The 25,201-nt window shown below is 55.7% G+C and overlaps 9 protein-coding genes across 9 annotated transcripts; 2 read left to right on the top strand and 7 right to left on the bottom strand.

The window, feature by feature from the left end:
• Positions 1-1,299: 1,299 nt before the first annotated feature.
• Positions 1,300-1,759, top strand: GLOTRDRAFT_128844 (uncharacterized protein; the record flags this gene model as incomplete). Its single annotated transcript, XM_007867503.1, has 3 exons — positions 1,300-1,375; positions 1,450-1,497; positions 1,560-1,759. 3 exons carry the CDS (start codon positions 1,300-1,302, stop codon positions 1,757-1,759), a joined length of 324 nt encoding a protein of 107 aa, XP_007865694.1.
• Positions 1,760-2,190: 431 nt separating this feature from the next.
• GLOTRDRAFT_128843 (uncharacterized protein) lies at positions 2,191-4,356 on the bottom strand (the record flags this gene model as incomplete). The annotated part of the gene is made up of 5 exons (XM_007867502.1): positions 2,191-2,630; positions 2,689-3,786; positions 3,841-3,917; positions 3,972-4,146; positions 4,203-4,356. 5 exons carry the CDS (start codon positions 4,354-4,356, stop codon positions 2,191-2,193), a joined length of 1,944 nt encoding a protein of 647 aa, XP_007865693.1.
• A 1,856-nt stretch (positions 4,357-6,212) lies between these two features.
• GLOTRDRAFT_128842 (uncharacterized protein) lies at positions 6,213-6,559 on the bottom strand (the record flags this gene model as incomplete). Its single annotated transcript, XM_007867501.1, has 2 exons — positions 6,213-6,428; positions 6,482-6,559. 2 exons carry the CDS (start codon positions 6,557-6,559, stop codon positions 6,213-6,215), a joined length of 294 nt encoding a protein of 97 aa, XP_007865692.1.
• A 2,094-nt stretch (positions 6,560-8,653) lies between these two features.
• On the bottom strand, positions 8,654-9,550 carry GLOTRDRAFT_93219 (uncharacterized protein; the record flags this gene model as incomplete). The annotated part of the gene is made up of 3 exons (XM_007867500.1): positions 8,654-9,228; positions 9,267-9,417; positions 9,476-9,550. 3 exons carry the CDS (start codon positions 9,548-9,550, stop codon positions 8,654-8,656), a joined length of 801 nt encoding a protein of 266 aa, XP_007865691.1.
• Positions 9,551-10,758: 1,208 nt separating this feature from the next.
• Positions 10,759-11,542, bottom strand: GLOTRDRAFT_128840 (uncharacterized protein; the record flags this gene model as incomplete). The annotated part of the gene is made up of 2 exons (XM_007867499.1): positions 10,759-11,403; positions 11,453-11,542. The coding sequence occupies 2 exons, from the start codon at positions 11,540-11,542 to the stop codon at positions 10,759-10,761; spliced, it is 735 nt and encodes a 244-aa protein (XP_007865690.1).
• A 1,889-nt stretch (positions 11,543-13,431) lies between these two features.
• Positions 13,432-16,277, top strand: GLOTRDRAFT_128839 (uncharacterized protein; the record flags this gene model as incomplete). Its single annotated transcript, XM_007867498.1, has 12 exons — positions 13,432-13,669; positions 13,723-13,799; positions 13,859-14,038; positions 14,684-14,863; positions 14,912-14,975; positions 15,036-15,162; positions 15,222-15,275; positions 15,332-15,398; positions 15,450-15,495; positions 15,566-15,790; positions 15,848-15,930; positions 15,984-16,277. The coding sequence occupies 12 exons, from the start codon at positions 13,432-13,434 to the stop codon at positions 16,275-16,277; spliced, it is 1,635 nt and encodes a 544-aa protein (XP_007865689.1).
• Positions 16,278-16,343: 66 nt separating this feature from the next.
• On the bottom strand, positions 16,344-18,402 carry GLOTRDRAFT_121161 (uncharacterized protein; the record flags this gene model as incomplete). Its single annotated transcript, XM_007867497.1, has 4 exons — positions 16,344-17,132; positions 17,194-17,425; positions 18,048-18,326; positions 18,386-18,402. 4 exons carry the CDS (start codon positions 18,400-18,402, stop codon positions 16,569-16,571), a joined length of 1,092 nt encoding a protein of 363 aa, XP_007865688.1. The 3' UTR covers positions 16,344-16,568.
• Positions 18,403-20,198: 1,796 nt separating this feature from the next.
• Positions 20,199-21,160, bottom strand: GLOTRDRAFT_40766 (uncharacterized protein; the record flags this gene model as incomplete). Its single annotated transcript, XM_007867315.1, has 2 exons — positions 20,199-20,880; positions 20,937-21,160. 2 exons carry the CDS (start codon positions 21,158-21,160, stop codon positions 20,199-20,201), a joined length of 906 nt encoding a protein of 301 aa, XP_007865506.1.
• A 246-nt stretch (positions 21,161-21,406) lies between these two features.
• On the bottom strand, positions 21,407-24,425 carry GLOTRDRAFT_75766 (uncharacterized protein; the record flags this gene model as incomplete). Its single annotated transcript, XM_007867496.1, has 6 exons — positions 21,407-21,806; positions 21,857-22,767; positions 22,823-23,095; positions 23,455-23,598; positions 23,654-24,124; positions 24,189-24,425. The coding sequence occupies 6 exons, from the start codon at positions 24,423-24,425 to the stop codon at positions 21,500-21,502; spliced, it is 2,343 nt and encodes a 780-aa protein (XP_007865687.1). The 3' UTR covers positions 21,407-21,499.
• Positions 24,426-25,201: the final 776 nt, after the last annotated feature.

Genomic DNA, 25,201 nt, shown 5'->3' with positions numbered 1-25,201 from the left:
TTCCACGAAATGCAATCCTCCCTACAAAGTTGAGGACGCAGATTATGTAAGCGAGTCGCGCAGCGGCTCGCAAAGTGGACGCGGAGCCATTGCAGCGGATGCGCCCAGACGGTTGCCCAACTAACATATTATCTTATTTTTGGATATTGCTAGCATGCCGCTAGTGCAGCGGTTAGTGTGATGGGTTGTTTCAGATGCAATGCTGTGAGCTGGAGGTTCAATCCCAACCACGGACAATGTTTTTCACTTGTGATGATTCTAGTTGTCTTCACTCCGTAACGCAACTTGAAAAATTTCTTTTGTTCTCTGTCTCATCATGCAGTCATTGCAAGGCGCCGATATTGATGACATTGTGGCACTTTGAGTCCGGACAAGGGCCAATCTATACACAAAGCCTTCACTTGGTATTATACTGTGGGGTTCAGTTTCAAAAAATTAAAACTACATGTGTACTGATATACAAAACCATTCAACTTCTCATGATCATGGGAGGTGGTGTTACCGGTGTACGAATGAATTGCAGTGAGTACACAACCTCCTCACCGCCTTAGGATTCCCATTCCGAAGCGAGTCGCCCAGACTTCAGACGAAGCCCCTCGCGACGCTGCGGGGTTACCGCACAGTGTCTCGACCTTCCATTTATAGCGACTCGCGTCCTTAACTTTGTAGGGAGGATTGCACTTTCTGGATAATATCAAACTAGACCGAGACTGCAAGGCTTCCGCTGAGAGGTTCAGCGTCGGATGGGTCGCTCAACACTGAGAAGCACGAATCGCAAGGTGATGGCGAGCGACAACGCTATTCCGGATCGGGAAACCAAACCGCCTCTCTGATCATGACTTCACCATGACTCTCCACAAGCCAATTATACAGAATAACCCTCCCAAGGGGCTCCAACGTTATGAAGCTCGACATACAGGCTGAGCGCTCCATAACCATCCTCGGGGAATATAAGAGCTCCCCACCGACGAACCGCTCTGGGTCTCTGAATCACACTTCAAACCAGTACAGCCTGGATGACGTCTACGCTCGATACTGCATTTATTTAACGTCCTCGAAATTGAGCGGACGGCACAAGACACGTGCACTGTAACGAATCCTACCTTCGCATCGACCGTATCCAGCGCATCGTCTACCACGAGCGTAGTGGCAAGCCTCAGTGAGAGTAAGTCCTGGACGAGCACGAGGACTTAATGGCATATCTAATTGAATCGCTCAGAGGAAGTTCGTAAGCTCGAATCCGAGGAACATAAGGCTCTCGGTTTCCGCCCACCCAAAGGCTCACTGGCTGCCAAAACCATGTCAGCTGCGAGACACCCAGAAGGGTCAGAGCCGAGCTACGGGACGTCGCTCAGTTGGACGCTGAAAGAGTCCGGTCAGTGATGGACTTGATCTCGATGTGTCCTGTCAAAGCTAATCAACCGTGGCTATTGAGATTGGAACAGGAAGCTGCATCCACAACTGCGGACGCTGTTCCGGCTCTTGGGCTCACTGAAAGTACGTGTTGTGCCCTTAACGTTGCCATGTCAAGTCTCTTACCAGTGCCGCCCCTGCTGTAGAGGAAGCGCGGAAGCTAGAATCCGAAGAGCACAAAGCCCTGGGTTACCGCCCACCCTCCGACTCCCTCGCTGCCCAAGCAAAGTCTGAAGCCTCCATGAATCCCCAAGGCGCGGGGGGCACTGAGCTAAACCGTGCGGAATTGAGAGGGCTTGCGCAGGCAGACGCTGCTCGGGTCGAGGCGGAACGAGGGAACTTGTAAAGTCACAGGCAAAATGGTGTAACATTGTAATGTAATGTGTATGATCCTACTCTGAAGATACGCTCTAGAGGTGTACCCAAGAGACTGGGGTCGTGAAATCTATCCTACGCGAGAATCTGGAGGGTAGCAACGTTATAGGTTTCTCTACTGTCCATGCCTCGAGTCGGGTTCTTAAGCTCCTAGGTGTATTGAAGACAGTAGTATGTCAGTGTATGCGCCGTGGCTCTTAGTGGGCGAACTCTCATGCCAAGTCGTACTCTTCCACGAGCCACGGCGTATTATCACCTCACCACAAATGATTCTGACAACAGAATATATTGCTCGAACCTATTCTATTCATACATCTCTTGACTTCATGCAAATGCAAAGCGAATGCGACGAAACTATGCTACAATTGATTGATTAAACTTCTTCTCTTCCGTTCTCCTCACTCAAACACGAATCCCCCGGGGCGCGTTATCCATCCGATCCGTCAGACTCTGCGCAGCAGCGGCAATCGACTCCCGCGGGGGTCGGTACCCCAGAATCCGCTGCTCCTCGCTCTGCAGCTCTCTTGCTTGGTCCTTCGCCATATGCTCGAGGTCCAAATTCCCAGACGGCGCGGTGCCCGTGCTGAGCCCACCAAACGCAGGCGGGCTGAGCTCGCCCGTGGCACTGAGCGACGGCGGCGACTGCGAGAGCCGCTCGGCCTCGATGCGCGCGGCGTCCTCGAGCGCGGCCTCGCGCAGCTCCTTCCGGTTGAGCTCCTTCTTCGGCGCGACGCCCTCCGGGTGCTTCGCGGCGGCGCTCTGCGCCTCGGCGGCGAGCGAGCCTGGCGGGGGGCGGTAGCCCAAAATCTTGTGCTCTTCCGACATGAGCTTCCGCGCCTCCTCTGCAGAGAGCCTTAGCGTTAGCGTCTACTAGAGAAATTGTGGTAGAAGGGCACTCACTGGCACTGATCTTGTCGAGCTCGATCTTCGCCGCAGCGCCCGTCAACCCAGTCGGACTGATCCTCCCAACGCTCCCAGTGCTCCCGCGGCTTCCCCTGCTGCCCCTACGGATCTTCGGCTCAATCGCCTCGTCAATCCGCACAGCATCCTCCGCCGCAACTTCTCTGAGCTCCGCGCGGTTCAGCTCCCGGCCACCAGCAGCGCCCGGCGCGTCGGGGTGCTTCGCCGCGGCGGACTGCGCCTCGGCCGCGAGCGACCCGGGCGGGGGCCGGTGCCCCAGGAGCTTGTGCTCCTCCGACATGAGCTTCCTTGCCTCCTTCGCGTTGATGCTGTTCAGGTCGATCGGGGGCGCACTTGACGATGCGGCGGAAAGCGTGGGTGACGTGGCCACGCCGGACTTCTCCGCCTCGACGAGGACGGCGTCGGCCTTCGCGAGCTCGCGCAGCTCGGCCCTGTTGAGCTCGCGCCCGTCGCCCTCGGGGTGCTTCGCCGCCTCGCTCATCGCCTCGGCGGCGAGACTGCCCTTCGGCGGGCGGTACCCGAGCACCTTGTGCTCCTCACTCTCGAGCTTCCTCGCCTCCTTCTCGCTGAGGCCCTCCAAGCTCACGTCCTGGTCGACAGCGACGCCGACGACGCCGCCAGTCGCACCAGCAGCCGCGCCCTTCTCCGCCTCGATGCGCGCCGCGTCCAGCTCTGCCACCTCGCGCAATTCAGCGCGGTTCAGCTCAGGCTCGCCGGCGCCCTCGGGGTGCTTCGCAGCCTCCCGCATCGCCTCCGCGGCGAGCGAGTCCTTCGGCGGGCGGTACCCCAGCGCCTTGTGCTCCTCGCTCTCGAGCTTCCTTGCCTCCTTCGCGCTGAAGGGGCCCACGCCGACGCCGTCCACCGCGCCCGCGCCGTCGATGATGCCGGCGTTCTCGAGCTCGACGCGCGCGGCGTCCAGTTGCGCGATGTCGCGCAGCTCGGAGCGGGTGAGCTCCGGGCCGCCGGAGCCGGCGGGGTCTTTGGAGGCGACGGATTTGGCTTCGGCGGCGAGCGAGTGGGGAGGGGGGCGGTAGCCGAGTGCTTTGTGCTCTTCAGACTCGAGCTTGCGGGCTTCCTCTGAAGGCGCAGGTCAGCGACTGGGAGGGGGGAGACACTTGAAGGGACACGTACTCTCGGTAAGGCCGGCGACCCCGACCACCGCTTCAGGGTCAAGAAGTGCTCCTGTCGAAGGAGCGCTCTGCTCCAATCTGCCAGATATGAGTGTCAGTTACTGCGCATTGTAGTGTATGCAAAGCACGTACTCCACTCGAGCGGCGTCTAGTTGCGCCACGTCACGCAAGTCCGCTCTGTTGAGCTCTTCGCCGGATCCCTCGGGATGCTTGGCCGCAGCCGCCTTGGCTTCAGCAGCGAGCGAACCCTTTGGTGGACGGTAACCGAGGGCTTTGTGTTCTTCAGATTCGAGCTTACGAGCTTCCTCTGGTATCCGCATCAGTATCTGCACTTGGAATGGGAATGCACGGTCGATCACTCACTCTCGCTGAGATCAGTCAGGTCGACGCCGGCCTCGACAGAGGCGCCGGTGGCACCGGTAGCTTTGGCAAGCTGCTCAGCAGCACGCTCAGCCTCGATACGCACAGCGTCGGACACTGCAGCTTGGGTGATGTTTTCCTGGGTGTTGGCGGCCATGATGGGTTCGTGTATTGCGGTCTACTGATTATTCGTTGTCGTCAAGAGAAAACGAGAAAGATATAAAGAAAACAGCGGTGGGTGGTTGTGAGAGAGCGGTCGTGTGGGCGAGGGCGGGGTATATATACGCGAGATGGGGTGGTGGAGCGCGCTGTGCTGCGAGCACCAACGGGCTTCTTTCTTCCCTTCTCATCGTTTGGCGGTGGAGAAATGAGGTGAGGCGACGTCATGCGGGCGTTGGCGAGCGATGGACCGCCGGCGCTGGCGTGCTTCGCGTGTGTTGGCACGACGATGGACGTGATTGCGAGCGTTGGCGGTGCGGTTGCGCGCAGAGGGGCGCGGGAAATTGCCAGACTAGGCCACTTTGTTGCTATTTTGGGGTGAAGGGGCGACTGCCGAGTGCTTCTCAGAGTTCGTTATTCTGGTACTGTCGACGTGACTTTTCGTGGTGAAGCGTATGCCGGCTCCTTTGTTTTGGACTGTCGAACGTCCGCAGCAGTAATTAATCACGAGTTCGGAGAGAACATCGTGCTTGATGGAGGGTACTTGTCGGGATGGCCGTAGGATGGATCTCCCCGTAGAGCTGCGCGTGATAACGATGATGTCGGTACGCACACCACTAGATCCATACCAAACGCAGTTGATTGGGACATGTCACCTAGCTTCAAGGCAAGCGCGCCTTCGGACGTATGGTTCTATCGCATGCCAGAGGGTTACATGTTGTTGGTCCGTTCTTCAACACTTAGAGGCGGTACTCCAAAGGTTGCCCGATGACTGCGCAGAATGGGCTTTGTGGAAGGCCGTTTCGCCCCGCCTCGGTTGGACCCCGGCACGCTGCGTTAATCCAAGTTCCCTCGGGAGGGCGGGGGCATGGACTGGAAACATCGGCACTTGATGTGTATACATTCTACTAAGATCGTCGTTTCAGTGCTGAGATGCCGTACACAGTGCGACAATACCAGTCATCCACCTGGGACTGCTACGGCATCACGTTGCTCGCCCGCCTGACCAGGCTCCAAGGCCACAAGAGTACAAGCCTGTCGATATCAGGGAGCCTTTGCTCGATCCTTCGGTCGGAGCTCGATCCATCCCTGGTCGTTGGCGAGAATCGATGGCTAGTTCGCATGAGGAAAAAGGTAACACGTTTGCATGCACGGGAATGCGTCTCCTAGGTCACCCTCGGGTGCATTCTGGCGGTCGCGGACTGATCCTTACAATCCATCCAGTGCCATAGGTTGCGCGGGTGTTCGCTAGTCCCAGGACGAGGGCGAGAGTGCTAACAGTTGAAATCATGGTGGGACCAGCACACACAATGCGATATCTGAGTCTTTTATAATTATCAGAATCGACGGCCGCCACACATGAGATGCACGGGCATGTGCCATAGCCTAGTTGCGGTCCATATGGACGATAGTGAGTATCCTTGGTCATCCATCGGACATGCGAGTGCGCTTACCGACTCATTCATTATCCCGGATTCTGTAGAAATCCATTTGGGCGTGTCTGGTCCTCACATAGGTCATGGGGATACGCGTAGAAGCAACGGATCGGGAGTGGGTGCACGACGGTACCCAACGCCCGGGTCGCCCCCAGCCTTGTCCAGTAAGAGCAGTCGAAGGGATGACCCTCGACGTCAAGGTCGTCCCCTTCTTCAGTATCTTCGAGCCTAGATCGCCTTAGGGCGCGATATATCGCACCGGAGGGCTCATGTGGCCGCGTAGTCTCGCTCGACAGACATATATTCCCAAGGAAAGTCTCCGTATAAAACAATCAATCAATCACAGATATTCGTATTCACCCGCTCATTCTACCAATGCCCTGAACGCTTTCCTCGTGCTTTGTCGCCGCCCCTCCCCTCATGCCTTGCTGTTCTTCGCGTTGGGCATCAAGTTTAGGTTCGCAGAGGTTGCGGCCTTGGACTTGGTACCCAAAGCCTTGGGCTGCTGGTCGCGGCCCCTGTTTCCAGAGGTAGACGCGCCATGGGAAAAGTCGTGGAACCCCCCATTGAAATCGAAATCATCTTCGTCGAACTCGACGTCGGGGGTCGTAGGGGGGGTAGACCCCTTCGGAAACTACGTACAAAGGTAAGCCTCAGACACATCGCATTACACAGCATACCACGTACGAATCCCGGGTGCTCTTTGGCGACCTGCTTTCTGGCGACTTTGATATCATTGCCCTTGGTCGGCGACGCCGGAGTCATAGTGATCTGGGTGGAAGAAGAGGTCAGGTAAACTTCAAGGCGGGTAGCCGAACTGAGGACGTGCCTTCATATCAGGCTTGGCCTTGTCGGCTGCTCCGGTGTTCGAAGGCACCTTACTGAGGGCGGGGCGAGGGGTGGGGTTGGAAGACATGGTATGTCAGAAGGATGATATCGAGTAAGTCTTAGACGACGTTGGATGTAGTGGGGATGAAGGAAAGTGCGCGGTTTCGTCCCCATTTTATACCTTGCAGGCCCGCCCAGTCGTCCCGACTCCCGGACGACCCGAAATCTTCATTATCCTCTGTTAACCCAATAGGAAAACCAGGGCGGTTGAAGACCTTCTCGGAACCGCACGGTGCGAGCAGAATATTAACATTCGCAATGGCTGATTGGCCGACCCGTAGGCGAGTATCAAACCTTGGAAGACTTGAACGCTGAATTGATGGGAGGAGGGAGGCTAGAGGGGCCAGAAGCCCCAGGGACGCCGACGGTGAGAGCCAATTGCGCGCGCTGACAGAGCTGATAGGTTCATCCCTAGGCGAGCATCACCTCCCAAGACGCAGCGGGCCAATCAGCGGTGAGATAAGCCAGACAAAATGTTCAAGGAAGCCTTCCGCAAAGGACTACACTTCAGCGGTCCTCATGGGCGCTTTCATTGTTGTCGTAACCAGCATGATACGAGCCCTTTTTTACTGATGGCGGAGGTTTGACAATGGTCAGACGGGACGAAAATGGGAGAAATCGGAGCCTGTACCGGCGCTCTATTGGTTGATCCATAGAGGACCACAAATCCAGGACCAAATTGAGTATAATTGCTTATGGATGGAGAAGGATGCACATCGGACTTCTCGTCCCGGAGGGGGAGCGGTCGGTGTTCAACGACCCGTTGGTTGGGCCAAGTTACGGAGGTATGTGCGCCCTTCTCTATTTTTTCTTCTCTTTTGTTGACTCGATAATCCAACGGGACACGACCGATACTACATACTGGCTGCCGCGAAACCCGTGTCGTCCTCGAGGACGAAAGTACTGAAGGCATTGCTGTCAAGTCTGCAGAGCAATACTCTCTACCCTCTGCCCATCGTGCGGCTTACGCGTCCCCTGCGTTATCGCCTTCGGATACGTTCACACGCTTCCTCTTCCCATCACTCTCTAGACTCCTGACCCTGAGCCCATGACTTCGCTCGTGATCGATGTGATCCCTCGCTGGGGTGTGGCTTGCCAAGTCGTCCTGCGCGATTCACGGCGAGACGGGCCCTAGCGGGCCATCCTGAAGCTCCCTTCCCCTCACGTCTACACCTTGGCGACTCCCACTGAAGACCTACCCGCTGCACTATCCGCGACCGTACATGTCTGGCGCGAGAGAGGGACTGGAGGCGCGTGAATATCGATTGGGCTCAGCGGCGAGTCTTCAATCTTCGAAATCAGACGTCCGACGTAGCTGGCCAGCTTAATCGATGTGGATGGACGCAAACCGAAGCGGACAGGAGTACTAACTCATCTGAAGATTGAGAGAATCACTCCGTCGCGATTGGACGCGTCCGTGTCGATTTCTCTTCCCATTCACGTGATCGCGTTTGTGGTGAGCACCTTGGAGTGCCTTACATTTCGTTCATTACATGTCCAGCAACCAGCAGTTCTTGCCATTTGTTCTGTACGCGTTCGATGTTCGTACGCTACTACTGGAGGGTCAGCCTGCAAACGAGCGAAATTCCTTGCCGTCTTACGCGGTCATCCACTTGGAAGTAGGCTCTCCGAGAGGTTGAGGTGTCAGGAGCATGTCGGCTGTCGCACGTACCGGACTCGTGGCTTTCCTGGGGACGACGAACGACGTGGCTAGACAAGTGCGTAAGATGCTCAGAGGTTGTCTTCGATGAGAGGTAACATGACAAATGGAAGCTACTGAGTACCTGAACCTGTATCCCAACCCTCCACCTGCTCGACCGTTGAATAAACGGACATATACACAACCATTCATTATCAGAGGTCGATGGTAATACCATCACTCTATTTGTGAGACCCTATTAAACCCACGAATGATAGTTCTGATACATATTATACAGGTACATCGACCACCGAACCTGTTATCTATGGCGTCTAGTAGGTCGATGCTATCCATCGTGCATGCGTGTGCGTGCCCGCGGAGCCTGACGGAAGTCCTGCTTCGTCTTCAAAATCCACCGGCGCGACGCTGACAGTGACAAGACCGATGTCCCAATCAGGGAGGCCCTTGACACCGTCAACTCTTGACCTGGATACGCAATTCCTGGGCGTGCTCTCTTCTTCCCATCCCGAGCAATCTTCATCTGCCGACTCGTCATCCTCGCTTTCTTCCAAGAGCTCGCCGCAGTCGACATCGTCTTCATCAAGCCGAGAGTACGTGCACCTGATTTCAGGAGTCGTCAAGTACGAAGGATCCTGAGGCATCCTCGCGTTGACATAGTTTGCGTATCCAACGAAGGGGTCTTGTGGCGGCGCGGGTGTGAGGATTATGTGTGGCACCGAACAAGAGTCGGAGGCATGGAGTACGATCAAATCTCCGTCGATGGGGTCGCAGCCCGAAGAATATGAAGAGGCATCCCACGCTTCATCTTCATCTTCGGAACTGCTGGTTGCGTAGTACGCTCCGAACAATTCCTCCCAGTCGTCGTATGGCGCCACTTCGTGGCACCCTAGCATAGCTCCATGGCAGCCTTCGGTATCAGCATACTGCACTCTTGTGAGCCCGTATCCCACTCTCCAAGCATATTGCTTACATTCGCGACATCCTTCCCTCTGTACTCTTCCTCCAGGTCTTGGATGTAGCCGGCTGTTTTGTAAGCCATACAGAACGTAGGCGCCGCCGTTGCAGCTGCCTTAACCTTCACAGTCGTGGATAAGTTGAAGCCACGGCAAGTTAGAATCAAGGCGACAACTCACAGCTATAGCGTACGAGGTGGCATAGTGATACCGGTTGTCTTCGAAGTATGTCACTGGTGAGAGGGAGTCCAACATGTTGCGTGAGGCGTACAGGACCACCGAAGTTCGTATATCGGAAAGAGCTCGATAGACCAGTGTAAATGAGTTCACGCACTCCCGGAGGTTTCGAGAAGAAATGTTTGGGAAGAGATGGTAGCGGTTTATGTAGACCTGCGACTGTGGCGAGGTGGGCCCTTTCTTCTTGTGGCGCGGGTTCGTGTGGCACGAGCACGTGCCTGCCACAATGGCACGAACATCAGGATGCGAAACAAAGATCATTAAGTATACCCTTCCTTGCTGTCTCTCTGATTATGCTGTAGGGGTAGGACACTTATAAGATGGCGCTGAGGTCGGTGGAGGATGAGGCGAAAGTAGACCATCGATATTCGCCCAGTTGACATATAACTTCGGTTGGTCCCGCTTGGGCCTTAGTTTCTGCCCCGCGAAGCTTCTGAGTGGTCGGATATTGTCTGGGCCTCGGCGAACAGCTGATATGGATGGAGTGCATTGGCTGACTGCTCAATCACGTCGTCCGTTGCGACCGATGCGGTAGCGTCGTTGTGGTTGGCTGAGAGACTCCGCCTCAACAGAGAGGCGCTAAGGTCTGGGTTCACTTGTTGCTACTACATATACTCACTAATTCGCCTCATATATATCCCTTGGGTGTCACTGTCAGCGTTGTTCAAACGTGCGTCTGAGTGCCAAAAGGAACGTTCTCATATGGATGAAAAATCTGGGACCTAACGAATAAATGAGTACAGCCATGAGTTACTGCATTCTTCGACATGCACAGGTACGATCTATCTGAAGGCGTCAGTATCGAAGGTTAAAGACCTCTCAGTATATGTGGAACTTTGCTGCCACGTGCACACCCTGACAAACAATCTAATGGCATTGACCCTTGCGAACCATTACTGGGAATGAGATCATACAAGGCAGGGAGCGCTTTCTACCCATTAGCCTCCCGGGCCGCGGCAGGACGTTGTCATTCAGCCGGGAGAGCATCAGTTGTGCGCGAACTCAAGAAGGAGCCGCATGGCTTGGGTACGATGAAGAACAGGAATGGCGAAAGCGTATATATAGTATATTGTAAGTACGAGATGTATGCCAATTGGTCCAACGAAAACGATACCTGCGGAAGGAATACAACAACCTATTCAGTGCATTAGCGGACCTATTACGATTTCGACGAGCCCTCCTGGTCGTATTGAGACAGCGAGTATAACTTCGTAATCCTGTTCACTTCAGCTCTGGGGCCCGGGGTATGAAGTGGGGCTCGTCGTCGGAGACGTAGCAACGTAACAGGTGGGGTTGAACAGATAGCAGCTTGGGGATGGTCCATGCGGTGGACCCAAGCCGGAAGGCGGTACTCCATTACCGCTCGTTCCGCTGGTTAACGGCGAGCCGCCGACATATCCGGTTGTTGTAGATGACGACGCCCCCACGACAGGCTCAGTTACGGTGGATGAAATTGAAGTGCCACTTTCCGAAATGTTACGGCCGCTCCCAATCCCCGCCGTTGCGCCATCCGGCAGGCTAGTACTGCTCGCAACAGCAGGAGACATACTACCGGTGGATGATGCGTTGACCGCTGCGGCAACGTGGTCCGACGACTTCCGTCTCCCAACCGTCCCTCCTACTGCGCCTCCTACGATTCCCCCCACAATAAGGATGAAACCGAGGGAGATCATCAGTCTTCCCACGGCGCTCCTCCAGAAGAAGGGTCTAGTTTGGGAGGGGTTTGGCGGCGGTGTGTCTGGTAGATAGTATGGCTTCTCGTAGGGAACTACGGAGGTAGGAAGAATACGTTGCGCGTGTAGACCAGAGGCAGTCAAAGGCCCGGTGGAGGATGCTGTCATAGGCCTGGCCAAGTCTACGTCGTAGCCTTCCTGTTCACCCCAATTATTGATGAGGTTTGGAATATGACAAGTGGCGTACCTGTCTCTGAGCCCGTGTTGTGACAGGCGCCTCTGTGAGCAGGCTCTGATCATACTCCCCGCGAAGCGGGCCTTCCGCGCTGTGCGACATACAGGGAAGAGAAGGAAACTGAAAGCGCTTATGTCTGAGTGAGTGGGTGAGGCTTAAGGGAGGGGAATCATCATCGTGAATGCAGCTCAAGCGGCTCTGCTTGACGGATATCTGATGAAACGCCGCTATGATCATCATATAAGTGAACTTTGTAATTATAGTCATGCTACGGGGACCCTAGCTTGTGCACTCCTACCCGCAGAGTGGGGCAGAATATATCCTGCGTCTACGGGTGCACCCTCTCGACTTGAATGTCCGCATCGTTTGTGCTCATCACCCTGTTCTTTGCCGCTACGGACTGCCTGGTATTGCTTGCTGCAAGATGGAACCAATCAAGCGAAGTCCCGTCAGCTCCGAAGGATGCCGGGGATTTCCGAACACACCTTGGTCGCTTCAATTCAGTCCCAAAGTGCACTGCGATGTTTCCCAGAAGCCCAATGTTATCTTGGCTATGTGTTGCTGCCTGTCTTTTGCGACCAAACCTGCAAACGAAAGCTCTATTTGCTCGCGTTTTGAGGACGATTTCGAACGACCGTCTCGAAGACTTGAACACTTCGACGGAGCTGAAGAGACTACATACACCCTTTACCCCTTTTGGAGATTTCGTTCTTTCCAGCTGGCTATAGAACAAAACTGGGACTATTGGGTATTCGTCGACTAACCGACCGCATCTCTTTATGTGTTGAGTGAAACTCTCGTGAAGTATGCTGACTACGTGGACCCGTTTGTTTCATTCGAAGTCTACCGTGTCTCAGGCGTGAACGATACGATGTCAGATATGTCCTCCTTGGTTATACCGGCGATCAATGGCAATTCATAGCGAATCCTGGACCTGCGAGTTACTGAGATGCATATCAACTTGTAAAGTGAACACTTGAACTTTGTCTGAAGGCGCGGTGGTCCGGGTTCCACATCTTCAGGGGGCTATGAGCCAGGTTGCACGAACCCTTCGCCGTGAGACCCGAGTCGCGATAGGCGCCAAACATCACGGCCTTTACGTTCGGAAGTACGCCCGGTGTCCGCTCATAGCTCTCCCATTCGCCCCGGATGCTCGGTCGACTCGGTCGTCGACGTGATAAAGTCCCATGCTGAGACGCACGCGCGACCTTCGCGCGCGTTCTTGCCACCCTTCGACATGGTGTCTACTTATCTCTTGTTCTGCCTTGTGCTCCTAGGGAGACGTGTTGCTGGGCAGATGACCGACGCCAAATGTACTGTATCTGCATTTTTTGTGCGTCGTTGAACTATTACCTTTCCCCCCTTTAATGTATCCTCCAACCAGAACAACAATTCCATGGGCCAGTCGACCTGCTTAATAGGAGCTTATCTAAACAGCGTTTGTGAAGGTACTTCATTCTGCTAACTCTCCGTTACCTCGAGTGACAGATGTGTTAGAACCCCACACGGAGCAGGCATTGCTCCCTGGGAACTTCTACGAACCAGGTGCTACATGTATGTGCAACAGCGTCAGCTACAACATGTTCAGCGCTTGTGCGTACTGCCAGGGTGCGACATGGCTAAAGTATGCCTGTGGTCCGGCCCTAAAAGAGCGAGCTGACCGCCCCAAATAGCTGGACAGATTGGCAGCAAGAATGCAGTGACCATGGCATCACAACACAGGAAGGGTCCGTCTCTCGATAACCGGGCGTGATCTTGTGCCTGATTTCGATCCCTAGTTTCCCTTACGCCTTGCCATCGGGTGTCGCTGTTCCACACTGGGCTTATTATAATTACAGCAGTAACGTCAGCAAGCTCCTTTCTTCTGCTGATCAGCTTTAATAAGCCTCGTAGGCAAATGACACGAGGTGGAGCCCGTCAATCCCTCATAACCTAGGAGGTGTGTGGCCTCCACGTCTCTTTCCGCCACATAGTAAAAATTTATATCGGACATGCAAGAACAACCCGAGGTGACTGGCACCGCGGCATCGCAAACCACATCACCTGACTCGTCGATGAGCACGAGCACTTCAGCCACGTCCAACTCTGTCTCTCAGGCAGCGGCAAAATGGAACGAGGCCGGAGTTATCGCCGGGTCCGTAATTGGAGGGGTGTTCTTCATAGTGCTGTCTGCCCTAGCCATCGGTGGGGTCCTCGCGTACCGGAGACGAGTACACCGGAGGGACATGGGTGCGTAGTCGTAGATTACTTCAGTATCAAGAGGGTTCTGACGGCTCGAGTAGCGGCGCATTTGGATTATGTTCTCCCCGGTATGCAGTCTGCCTCGGTGGGACTACCGTTCGCGCCGCAAAAGTTATATGTATGCCCACATTTTCTTCGACTGCCCTATCGAACCCACTATTCACCGCTTCTGGGTAGGATCCCTCGGACCCATCTACATTCCCAACGCTGGAGCATGCTCCTACTGTGACGAGTCCAACCGGTAGAGCAATGGAGACGCCATTGCCGGCGATATTACAGTCGCCTTTGTCGCCAACTATGCGGGACCGCGGTGACCCTCCCGAGTATACTCCTACCATTACCAGCTCGCTGTTGCCCGTGAGCCCCACGGGAACGCAACGTCCAGGAGAACACTATCCTGGGCTTCCTGAGGCCCAATAGGTTTGCGTGCTATTTATGGTTGACTTGGAACGTGCATTCAGCGTTCTTGGAATGATATTTGTTGACACCCCAGAGCCTCCTGAGGATTATGCGCCTGCCTGGAGCCCTTGTGCCAAAAGCGAGTTCAGGGAAATTGCAAGGTCGGTATATAAATGAATACTTCGGGGATGCCGTATGTTGTGGGTCCCTGTACTTGTAAGCATGTCCTTATCACGTTACACCGAATTCTCTTTGAGTTCCGCTCTTCCTGAGCTGTAAATGAGACGTCTGCATGTGAGATTTGGATGTAAGTGTCGTATATCCCGTACTCACCTGTCATCTAGTTACTACCAGGGTACTGGATTGACGACTTCTGGTGTGGACGCATCCTGTGCGCGTGAATCTAACCCATCAATTACCAGCATCGCTCCGAATCAACCGTTCCCTCCGCTCCTTCACGCGTCTTTATGCCCGACATGCCCACTTCGCCGATCGACCTGTGGCAGTAACTCGGGTGTGCTGGACGCAATATAGGCTCGCACAGCGTTTATTCCCGCCTGCTTCGGTGGCCTCGGTATAGTTGAATCTGACGGCCACATAAAGGAACATGTGGATGCCTCGGTCTACTTTTGCGGATCCTCGGGCTATAACACGCGTTCCCCCTTCTACAAGGACCACCACTTTGCAGTCATGCGCAAAGTCGTAGTAACGCTGGGAACACTCGCGCTGCTCACCGGGAATACCAGTGCTGCCAATGCAACTTGCACTATAGCTAATGCTACGGTACGTGACCACTCTTTACTGTGGCTCCGCTGATTCAATGTCTCGTAGGTGACCAATTCCCTCGGAGAGTCGCCATGCTACCTCGCATACATTATATCGAACCTAACGAGCTGTGCGTATACGCCCGCGGTGACGGACAACATCTTCGACCAATTAATATATTGCTTTGTAGATATGGAATTCTTGCCCGCGATAAATAGTTCCTACGCCTACATCCCCACTGGTCCTAGCAGCTGCAACACCGTGGCTTACAACCTCTTGAGCGCATGTGCCGCATGCCAAGGCGCTGGTTGGAACAAGTACATGCTCGCGTGCTTTGCCAGTGGTCGATAACGAGAGCTGACGACTCTGTTGGAAGTTGGCCAGATTGGCAAGGAAGGTGTACCGATGCTGGCCTGAACTCTGCCAATGGGTCTGTTCTCGTACTGTTACATGTGAGTGCTGAGTGTAATCATCATGTCTTCGCAGCTTTCCATGGACCATACCACCTGGGATAGCTTTGCCCTACTGGGCGTACTACAATTACACCGGCAATGTAAGCCGCTGTCGACGAACCCGGCAATATAAGGTACTGAGTCCCGACAAGACAGCTAACAGCACCTATAACGCGTCCATCCCGCATCTCCTGGGAGGTGAGCCTCAGCGCACTTCATTCTATATATCAAGACTGAAAGGATCCAATCATCTCGCCGCCCAAACCAGAGTTCCCCGAGATGACCGCCCCATCCGACGCCACATCCCCAAGCTCTACCTCCACAACCGCCACGAGCAGCGCAACAGCTTCCAGCACCACTGCTGCGACGAAGCACGTCCACACCGCAGCCATAGCTGGGGGCGTCGTAGGCGGAGTGGTATTCGCCGGCCTCGCCGGTCTGGCGATTGCTGGCTTTGCTATCATGCGCCGAAGGCGGGCGAACCGCCCATCAGGTGAGCTTGCAATGGCAATGCGAGTGCTTCAGCCACTAAAGCTGGGTCATCCTGAAGGGAATCCGGATCCAGCGGTGAGAGAGCTCTCCCCCGGGCCTACACTTGGTCCAACCCCGGCGTTCCCGGCACAAAAACTATACGTACGCCTTGCTATCCTTGCTTCCACGCGCCCTCACTGACATCGCCACTTTAGGATCCGTCAGACCCCACGACGTACCCACTGGCAGCCGAGAGCCTCAAGGCCTCTGACTCCTCCACGCGATACGGCGCGACGAGCCCCGCGCCGTCGAGCATGCTCTCGCCGACGACCCTGACAAGTGAGGGGCGGCAGATGCCGTTTGGCGGATACCAGTACAATCCGTTGTCCCTTGCAACGCCGGATGCGCATCATGCAAGTATGCATGTGACGTACCCCCAGACGCCAAACGCACTGTCGCCCGGGAATACGGTGTTGGGTGGGCGGTATGGGGGCTTGCCTATAGTTTAGGGCTGATTAGCATTGGGTTCTGGGTGTGAGGAGCACGAACTTTGGTTCTTGCTTGGACAATGTCAGCGCGTGATAGTGAATGGTTAGTCCGTCTCGGGTTGAATGGCTAGTACATATAAAATCGTCGTGCGAACTTGTCCGCCGCTGGAAGGCCCATTCTTCCCATGACATCCGCCCTCCTGAACGTAAATACAGCCGTAAGAATCCAGTAAAGATTACCGAACGCGATGTCGCTAGAGCAATGACCGTGTAATAGACGCCATAAACACAGGGTATCTCGTCCATAATAACTCATGACCCCGAGTCAGCCGCGTAGGCTTGCACGCCCGAATCGGAGACAGACGTAGGTACAGGCATGGCGGTGAAGACGAGGTCTGTCGCGATCCCTCCGGCGACAGAAGTACTCGTCCCGACCGGTAACGACACACCGCCGGTACCCTGAGGCGCGGTCATGCTGGTGGAATCGCCACCACTCTCGGGCGCCGACATCGTCGACGAGGGTAACGCGGCGGTGGAGGAGCCGTCGGACCCCGCGGGCGCCGAGGCGCCCGGGGACGTGTTGTAGTCTGAGTGCTGGTGCCTCCTCCTCGCTGTTCCGCCTATAGCACCTCCGAGGACCGCTCCGAGGATGAAGATGCCGACCGCAACGGAGATAGTGATGATCCCGTTGCGCGTCCGCCAGAACGATTTCCTTCGCGCGTTGTTCGGCGAGGCAAAGGCATAGAGCGGGTCTTCCTGCGGCGGAAGACCCTGTTCTGCCTGGACAGGAGAGCGCGGGAGCGTGTGCCTGCTGGAGGACGCCGAGGGTCTGCCGGTATAGGGGTCTTTGTCTAGCAGGTCAACGTCGTAGCCGCCCTACATGTAAGTCCAAGCCATCAGTCTGCATCCACAATCAGATGAACGGCTATTTACACACCTGCTTTGCAGCGCGGGTGGCGACCGGCGCGCTAGCCAAGAGCCCGCGGTCGTAGCCGCTCGCTGGGTCGGTCTGTGTCATCGGGCGCAGACCGTCGTCGCTGTTGGTGTCAAGAAAGACGACGAACGCGTTGGCGTCGTGGAGGCGGTATGCCGCAGAGCTGGGAGTGAACACCGCCCCGAGCGCCCATGCATTGACGGATCCAAAGAGGCGCTGCTGATGGTGCCCCGCCCTATTCCACTTTGGGACAGTTTCTCACGACTGTGGCTTGGACTGAGTGTATGTCTGGGCCGCAGCATCGAGGAGCTTTGTTTAGTGCATAAGATTGAGTCTCATCTCGACTGATAGGCCCCATGCATGCCGACCTGACAGGGAGGGATAGCAGGGTATAAGGTGGCTGCCACAGGATGCAGAGAAGTGTAAAGGTCAGAATGCTCGAGTCTCGGGAACCCTGGGTGTAAATGGCGGCTGACTGCATCTTATATACCGGAGTTCTGACCCTCATCGCTGAGACGCGCATTCGGTCTCTCAGCCTCGGAACTCGCAGCACACTACAAGAATGCCCATTTATGATGTACCTCGTTGGTAGGAAGAAATACGCACAAAAGACGACCACTTGTTTTCTAAACAGCTGATAAGCAGGTAGCCAAAGGGATACGAATCCCCTCAGGGTCGGAAGTCTCTCCGAGCAAGGCCTTGGTACCTTCAACCGACTTGTCCTCAGGGGCAAGTTCAAGTGCGCCCGGTGCTGAGTTCGACCCACGAATACTATGTAGCTCCGTGAGGTGGTGTCCAGCGAGGGACCGGGCCTGCGAGCCGTCAGCGAAGCTTACTGTAACACAATATATACTCACACATTCATTCCCTTGTGCTTCGCGTAGAAGGGTTCTTGGATGCGGTCCCTGAACACATGCACAGGGTTGCCTTTGCCGAAGCGGGCCACAAATTCCTCCAGGGTAAAGTGCCAACCGAGGAGGTACATTGGCGGCCGCAGGTTCTCCACCACGCAGCAAATGAGAGGAGGTTCGCAACGGCGGGGAAGGCGGGCGGGAAAGACGTCGAGATGCTGGCCCGGCTTGGGCTTTATTGGTCTCGGTTTGGCTTGAGCTTGGATATAAGCCTTGTTGAGGTCGCTATAATATTAATTAACCACGACGTGAGTCTCACGCATTTATCCAGACATACAACGCACTCTACAGGGGCAGCCATGTTGAACAGCGCAAGCGGATGGTAAGACGACAGCAAGGATGGCGGTCGACGGCAAGAACGCAGACGAATCCTTCCCCGCCGCTATCTCAGTCTGCTACATACAGGACGAAGTGGCTGCACTAGTACTTTGAGCGCTTCCGTATATGAAAAGGGTCGGGATTTCCCGAGGCGTTGTGGACGCACATGTTTCCGAAATTCAGCTGGAACTCAAGGTGCAGTCCAGGACACTTCCACCGCACGCAGAAGACGCCCAAAGTACCGACCATGAGCCGACGTCATCCGCATAGTCAAACTGCTCGTCCATTGTCCCATTGCGAGGCCAAGGGCAGCCACCACGCGAGCAAGCCATACGGGAGACGGGCCATCTGAGCTCAAGAAACGGTGGTGTGCTGTTTGTCGAGCTCAAGTGACCCATCTGCCATCATGCATCTGTCTCTTCTCGTCACAGCTCTCAATATCAGAGAAAGTAAAAAGTAAAGTAAAAATGGCAAAACGCATCATCAAGATTTCGGCGCTTTATGACTATTTCCCTACAGTTCGAGCGCAGATCGCGGTATTAGCAACGCAATAGGAAGCACGACGCCTTTCAGACAGACGTGAACGCGACAATGCGCGCCGGCGTAGTAGCAGGCGTAGGCATGGGTGTAGGTGGAACGCCTCCATCCGTCCCCTCCCCTGCGGTCGTTCCCGTTCCCGTTCCGCCACCAGTTCCTGTCCAAGCCCCCGTGCCCGTTCCCGGCCAGCTCGTGCCCGTTTCCGGCCAGCTCGTGCTGCCCACGGCCAGCCAAGTAGACGTTGTCGATATCGACTGGAATTTCGTGTTCGCCGTCGCTGTGTTCCACCAGGAGGAAGCAGAAGCAGGGGCGCCCTGCGAAGTGAACGCAGCAGGGCCGCCAGTCGACACCCGCGTTATCGCGTCCGTCCCCGATTGGCGCGCCGACGCAACCGGGTTCGCCGTCGTCGTCGTGAAAGCGCTCCCACTCGCAGCGAGGGCATTCGAACCGCTCCTCCCCGCCAACACTCCCCCAACCGCACCTCCTACCACGGCGCCAATGACTACCATGGCCATCACAATCATGGCGGTTACCCCAGAGGGCGTGCGCCACCACGGCTTGGATCGCGGGGCGTACAAGGCGGGTGGCTTCTCAGACGAGGTGGGCGAGTCTTGGACAGTCTCTGTGTCGCGCGAGAGGCGGTTGTCGTGGGCATAGCTGGGGGTGGGAGCGTGGCCAAGGAGAGAAGACGTCCTCTCGTCTCCTCTACCTTCCTCTAGCAGGTCCACGTTGTATCCTTCCTAACGCCAGATTACTTCAGTCGCCCGTGGTTGACGGGCAACAGGACATAGCTCACCTGCTTCTCTGCCCGAGTAGCGGCCGGCGCGCTGGCGAGTAGATGTTCGTCATATCCATTCGCGGGCAGAGACATAGTAATGTTGTACTCATGCGCAGACGACTGCTTCCCACAGAAGAAGAGGGTGTCATGCCCGAATTGCCCAGGTCGCCGAGGAGGGCGCCCACACAAAGCAGTGCTCGGGTGCTTCGTGCCTAGGCCAGCTGGGGTCGTGAGCAGTTGCGCATGGGCTTGTCGGGCATATGATAGGGGAGGTTGGAGGCATCTTGTCCATCCAGGCCGGCGCGGCGCTCCTTACGTGCGATTTGGCGTGGTGATGTGGCACGCTGCCAGGGGCTTCAATTCTGATTAGATCATATAAAGCATACTATAACAGCAGCATAGCCAAGAGCATAGTCTAAGATATCGTCACAAGCTGGCATCATACCGTCTTGAAGAAACCGGAGTCAAAGCTGGAACAGCCTCGGTATACTCTGCTTCAGAGTCCGCATCCGATCATAAAGCAGCGAATAATGCAAGAAACTGCAATTCGCACAGACAGTCTGCAGCATCGGTATCGGCCCGTCCTCCTTGGCCATCGCGAGCAAGTCGCGGAGGAGCCAGGAGCCATAGGGAGATGTCGGGTCGGGCGCCAGTTTCTCCCGCCAGTAGCGCTCCAGAGGCGGTACACAGCCCGCGCAGAAGGGCGGCGGGGGCTCGTCGCTCCGGCCTAGCGGGTCGATGACAATCTGGACGAGATAGTCCTGGAGGCGCTCCCTGCCGGCGATGATGCGCCGCAGGTCTGCGGAGGAGAGGACAACGTGCGAACGTCCGCCCTCGGCGCTGCAGTGCCATTTCTGGACGGCGAGAGCATAGAACGCACCGGGCAGGATTTCCGGGACGTCGCACTCTCTTGCCAGGTTTATCGCCTCTGAACGGTATCCGTCAGGACGTGCGTGTAAGGCTTGGCGGGCTGACTTACCTGCAGCGTGTGGCAGGCTCTGCGTTGATAGCAGTTCGAGCTCGCGCGGCCACCGGGCGCATAATTCGGCCACAGCCCAATCTCTCAGCTCAGAGATTTCGTACTTGGTAGATATCCGTAGGGCCCCAACCAAGGCATCGAAGACGATGGGTTTGTTCCGAAACGCGCTAAGTCGACGAAGTCGTCAGAATGTATGACAGAACGAATGTCACCGGGTACGCACTCGTGAGCATACAGCCACTCCAATACCACCAGCCAGTCTTTCCACGAGTCGTACAGAGTGACGGACGGACAGCCGTCCACGCTGTCCGTCTCTACAGGCTGCGGCAGGTCGAGCATATCAGAGAAGATGAGCGAGCAGGTCAGTTTCGCTCTGTGAATCTTGCAAGTATGCGCCTCGACGGCGAGAACTATGTCGCCGTCCTCGAACCAGTATGGAGAAGGCATTGCCCTGGAATCTACCGTCTCCTGTGACCGTTCGCGACGCCCTCGCTGCCGTTTCGAAGGCGGGGACGCCATCAGCGTGTCTGAGTCTGCAGGATTGTCGTGCTGCATGTCCACTGCAGGCAGAAGCCACAGCGAGAGTTGTGGGCGCTCGCTTGTTTACTCACGCTAACAACGCGTACGCGTAACCGCCTAAACACGGTGCGTCACACACCGTCACGCAGCACGCGTCGGCAGCAGGGTGAGTGGGCCCCGTGCAGGGGGGATATGCAGGATGGAGGTACCGGTACGATGTAGCACAGAAATCCGATAATAAATTAGCACGTCCACGTCTACATGACACTAGTCTTCCTCGCCACCGCCAGCATCACCGGCATCCTCATCCCCCAGTTCCAACTTACGTTTCCTACCAGGCAGCTCCTTGCCTCCACCATAACCCACACCCGCCTTCTTGCGTAGCTCATCAATATCCTGCTCGCCCTCCTCGGCCCACTCAAGCACAAGATGCCGCCCGAGCAAGTGCGTATGCCGAAGCGCATTGTAGGCGTTCTCCGCCTCGTGCCTCGTGACGAACTCCAAGAACGCGAAGCCGCGCGAGCGGTGGTCGAACTTTCTGGGTAGCCGGACGGACTTGAGCTGACCATGAGATCTGCATAATGATCAGCACAGGCCTTAACGAGCCACATCAGAAGTACGCACCCAAACAACTGCCGAATATCCTTCTTCGTCGCCTCGAACGGCACATTCTTCACGATCATCTTCGTCGTATGCGCCTTCGCGGCGCTCTTCCCACCGCTCTGCTCCTCCTCCGCACCGCGCCCAGCAAACTTGACACTGAGTGCGTGTCCATCAAGCACGTACCCCTGCATCCCCTTAATCGCCTGCTTCGCCGCCTCCGGCGTCTTGAAGCCAACGAATCCATACCCCATACTGAGCCGCGGCCCACCCGGGTTCTTCGGATCGGGCTTCGTCTGCACACGTGCAAACGCAAAGCCGTTCAGGTTACGGAAGACCTGCGTCAGCCGCTCCGCCGTCGTCGAGAACGCCAAGTTCTTCACGAAGAGCGTGGACCCGGCGGCCAGTGGCGGCTCGCCCTCCATCGGTGCATCCTGCTCGGATATCTTCACCGGGGCCACTGCCGTGGACGTCACCGGTCCGCCGGCCTTCTTCTTCACCTCCTCAGCGGTCTCCTGGAACATGCCTAGCGGTCCCTTCTCCAGGTAGATAATGGAGTTGCCCAATCGCCGGTAGGCAACGGCCCGGAATCCTTTGCTGGCCTCGTCAGCGTGGATGTATTCGACGACAGCCATGGTACCGGCCGGTGGCACAAGCACTCTCGCGAGCTCCCCGTGCGGCTCGAACAGTTCTCGTATCTGCTCAGCAGTAGTCCCGTACGGGATATTCTTCACCAGGATGATCGTGTCCGACCGGGCGCGACTTGAGAAAGAAGAGAGAACGACGCCTTGGGCCTCGAGATACGACTTGGTCTCTTGAATGACGTGCGTCTCTGCGAGAGCCAATTTCACGGCCGCGTTGTCTGACTCGGGGTTGAGGATGTCCGCTTTGGAAACGTTCATCCGGTCCGCGACGGACGAGACCACTGCATCGCTCTACCAAACACCATATAATGACAGTGGCAGGTGATCCGTAACAGGAGTAACTCACGTTCATGTACAGCATACTCCAATTGAACCCTTTCCCGGCGAGCGCCTTCCTCTTCTCCTCCTTCTCGTCCTTCACCGACTTCTTCTTCCCTTCACCTTCCTCGACCTGCACCTTCCCTTTCCTGTCGACCGCAGCCAATATGTGCAGCAAACGGCCTTGGAACGACCTCCCGTCGAGTGCCTCGTACGCAGCCACAGCTGATGTAGGCTGGGCGAACGATACGTAGGCAAACCCCTTAGGTTGCTTCGTCGACGTATCAAGAGGGAGATGAACCTATGAGGGCTTCCTGTTAGCACCATGGTAATCTCTTGAACATAGAAACAAAATCAGATTATTTCTACTATCTTAGGTTCCCGGATGGATCAACATTCCCCTGAGGGTCTGATGTCCCTATACTAGATTTTCATCCGCAATCGGATGGATGGTATGGATGCTTACCTGAATGAAGGAGAAGTGTCAGTCATAGTTCAGAAACGTTACAAATCGAAAAGGCAAGCGTCAGATATGTTTCTACTATCTTTCCCGAATAAATCAGCATCCCCTTGAGGGTCTGATGTCCCTATTCAGTCTTATCATCCCGCGCAAAGCCAACCGCACATTTCATGTCTTGTATGAGGATAAAGAAGGCTCACCTGATTCACTTCGCCGTATTGTTGGAATAAATCTCGCAGTTCGTCTTCCGTACATGAGAATGCCAAGTTCCGGACAAACAGTCTCGACGTCTGCATGATCGTCCCCCTGTTCGGGTCCATGTCTTTCCCCCCCTTCGTCTGGTCCTGTGTAAGTAGGCTCAAAGGTTTTTTCTGGACAGAGAATTTCCTTGAAGCCTACCTCTTCCTCCGGATCTTCCTCTTCGTCCACGTTCTCCTCGTCGGACTGCTCAAACACTTTCTCCTCCACGGCGACGGCCTTCATCCTGCGTTTCATCCATTCGAGGTCGGATATCCCCTCCTCTTTGGGCTCCTCGTCACCGCCTGCCCGTTCGGCGTCGTGCATCTCAACATCCTCCGCCTTCTTCTTCTTGTCTTTTTTCTTCGGTTTCGTCTGATCAGAGGAGGGATGGGCTGGCTCTGTAACCGTAACGTCGTCGGCCCATGTCCGACCCTTCGTTCGAGGCTGCATGACCTTCATAAATTCTTCAAGCTGTTTCTCCTTCTTGCCCGACTTCTTTTCCTTGGCTTGCTCATCGCCAGTCTCTTTTGCTTTCTTCTCCTTCGGGGCAGGCTTGCCACCCTCTTCGTGAGGTGAGGGCCCTAGCCTTGGCCTCTTATTTGGCCTGGGCGCAGGCGCGTCTTTCACGCCCTACCAAGGTTCCATTTTCAGGGGAAAAAAACGCGAGATATTCACGAAATCTCACATCGACGACGGCAACGCTCAGCCTCGACGACCCCAAGAACGTCTTATCGAACCAATCCCGCGCCTTCTGCGCCTCCCCCTCCGTCTTGAATCCTACGAACCCGAACCGTCTCGACGTACCGTCTTTCTTGAACGCGACCTTCACATCGGTAATCGTCCCGCCTGGCCCATCCTTGCGAAGGAAATGGGACTTCAGCTCGGTCGGCGTGGCATAGGGTGGTAGGTTCTTGACTATTAGACGCGACATTAGTACAAATACAACCCAGAGAAGGGGCGAAGAGGACAACCTTAGCGGAGAGAAAATTCTTTCTCGATTTTGTGCGCTACCGGGCGTTGCCGGAGTCAATCCCACGCTCTTTAGCGCCCCTCCAGCTCAGCCGAACGCTCCTTCCAAGTTCATCCAGAAAGTCGCGCCCGCTGGCAGCTGGGCTACGTAGCCCTGTAGCCCGTAGCCCGTAGCCCTGGCAAAGCCCGGGCTTCCGACATTTCGTAGCCCTGTAGCCCCGCGTCAGACTGGCTGGCTTATGGCCGGCCTAGCTCTGCGACCTCAATGAAGCCGCCGAGAGCTCCGAAGCTCACGCCGGCGAATGCGTCCAGAATGGCGGAGCTTAGGCCAGGGTATAAATCCTAGTCTCCTCTGAATCCCCTCCCTTCTCTCCCCTCGCGCCCTAGTGTGTATTCCATGTCCTTCTCTAAATAGTATCGGTTATATTATTGGATGTGCCTGATATGTACATGTATACTAGCGTCGAATTTTTCGAAGTGCCACGCCAAAGCACACTGGCAGCGTGACTTACGATTGCATGCAACAAGACAAAAGTCGGGAAGCACTTTCAGATGCGCGTGATCTGCCACAGTGCCAGTGCATCCATTTCCGTTATCTGTCCAACAGTGATAACATGCATGTGAAGTATGCGTATACTGTATTTATTAGTGCTCCGCAACGCTACTTCAATTGCAAGTGCTGCCACACCACGGAGCAAGAGACACTTCAGACATATACTTCATTTCATCCGACCGCAA

Source organism: Gloeophyllum trabeum, assembly GCF_000344685.1.
Source record: "Gloeophyllum trabeum ATCC 11539 unplaced genomic scaffold GLOTRscaffold_00006, whole genome shotgun sequence".
In the NCBI taxonomy this organism is placed as follows: Eukaryota; Fungi; Basidiomycota; class Agaricomycetes; order Gloeophyllales; family Gloeophyllaceae; genus Gloeophyllum; species Gloeophyllum trabeum.
Note: the sequence above shows the minus strand (reverse complement) of the source record. Positions and strands in the feature narration are given on the sequence as shown.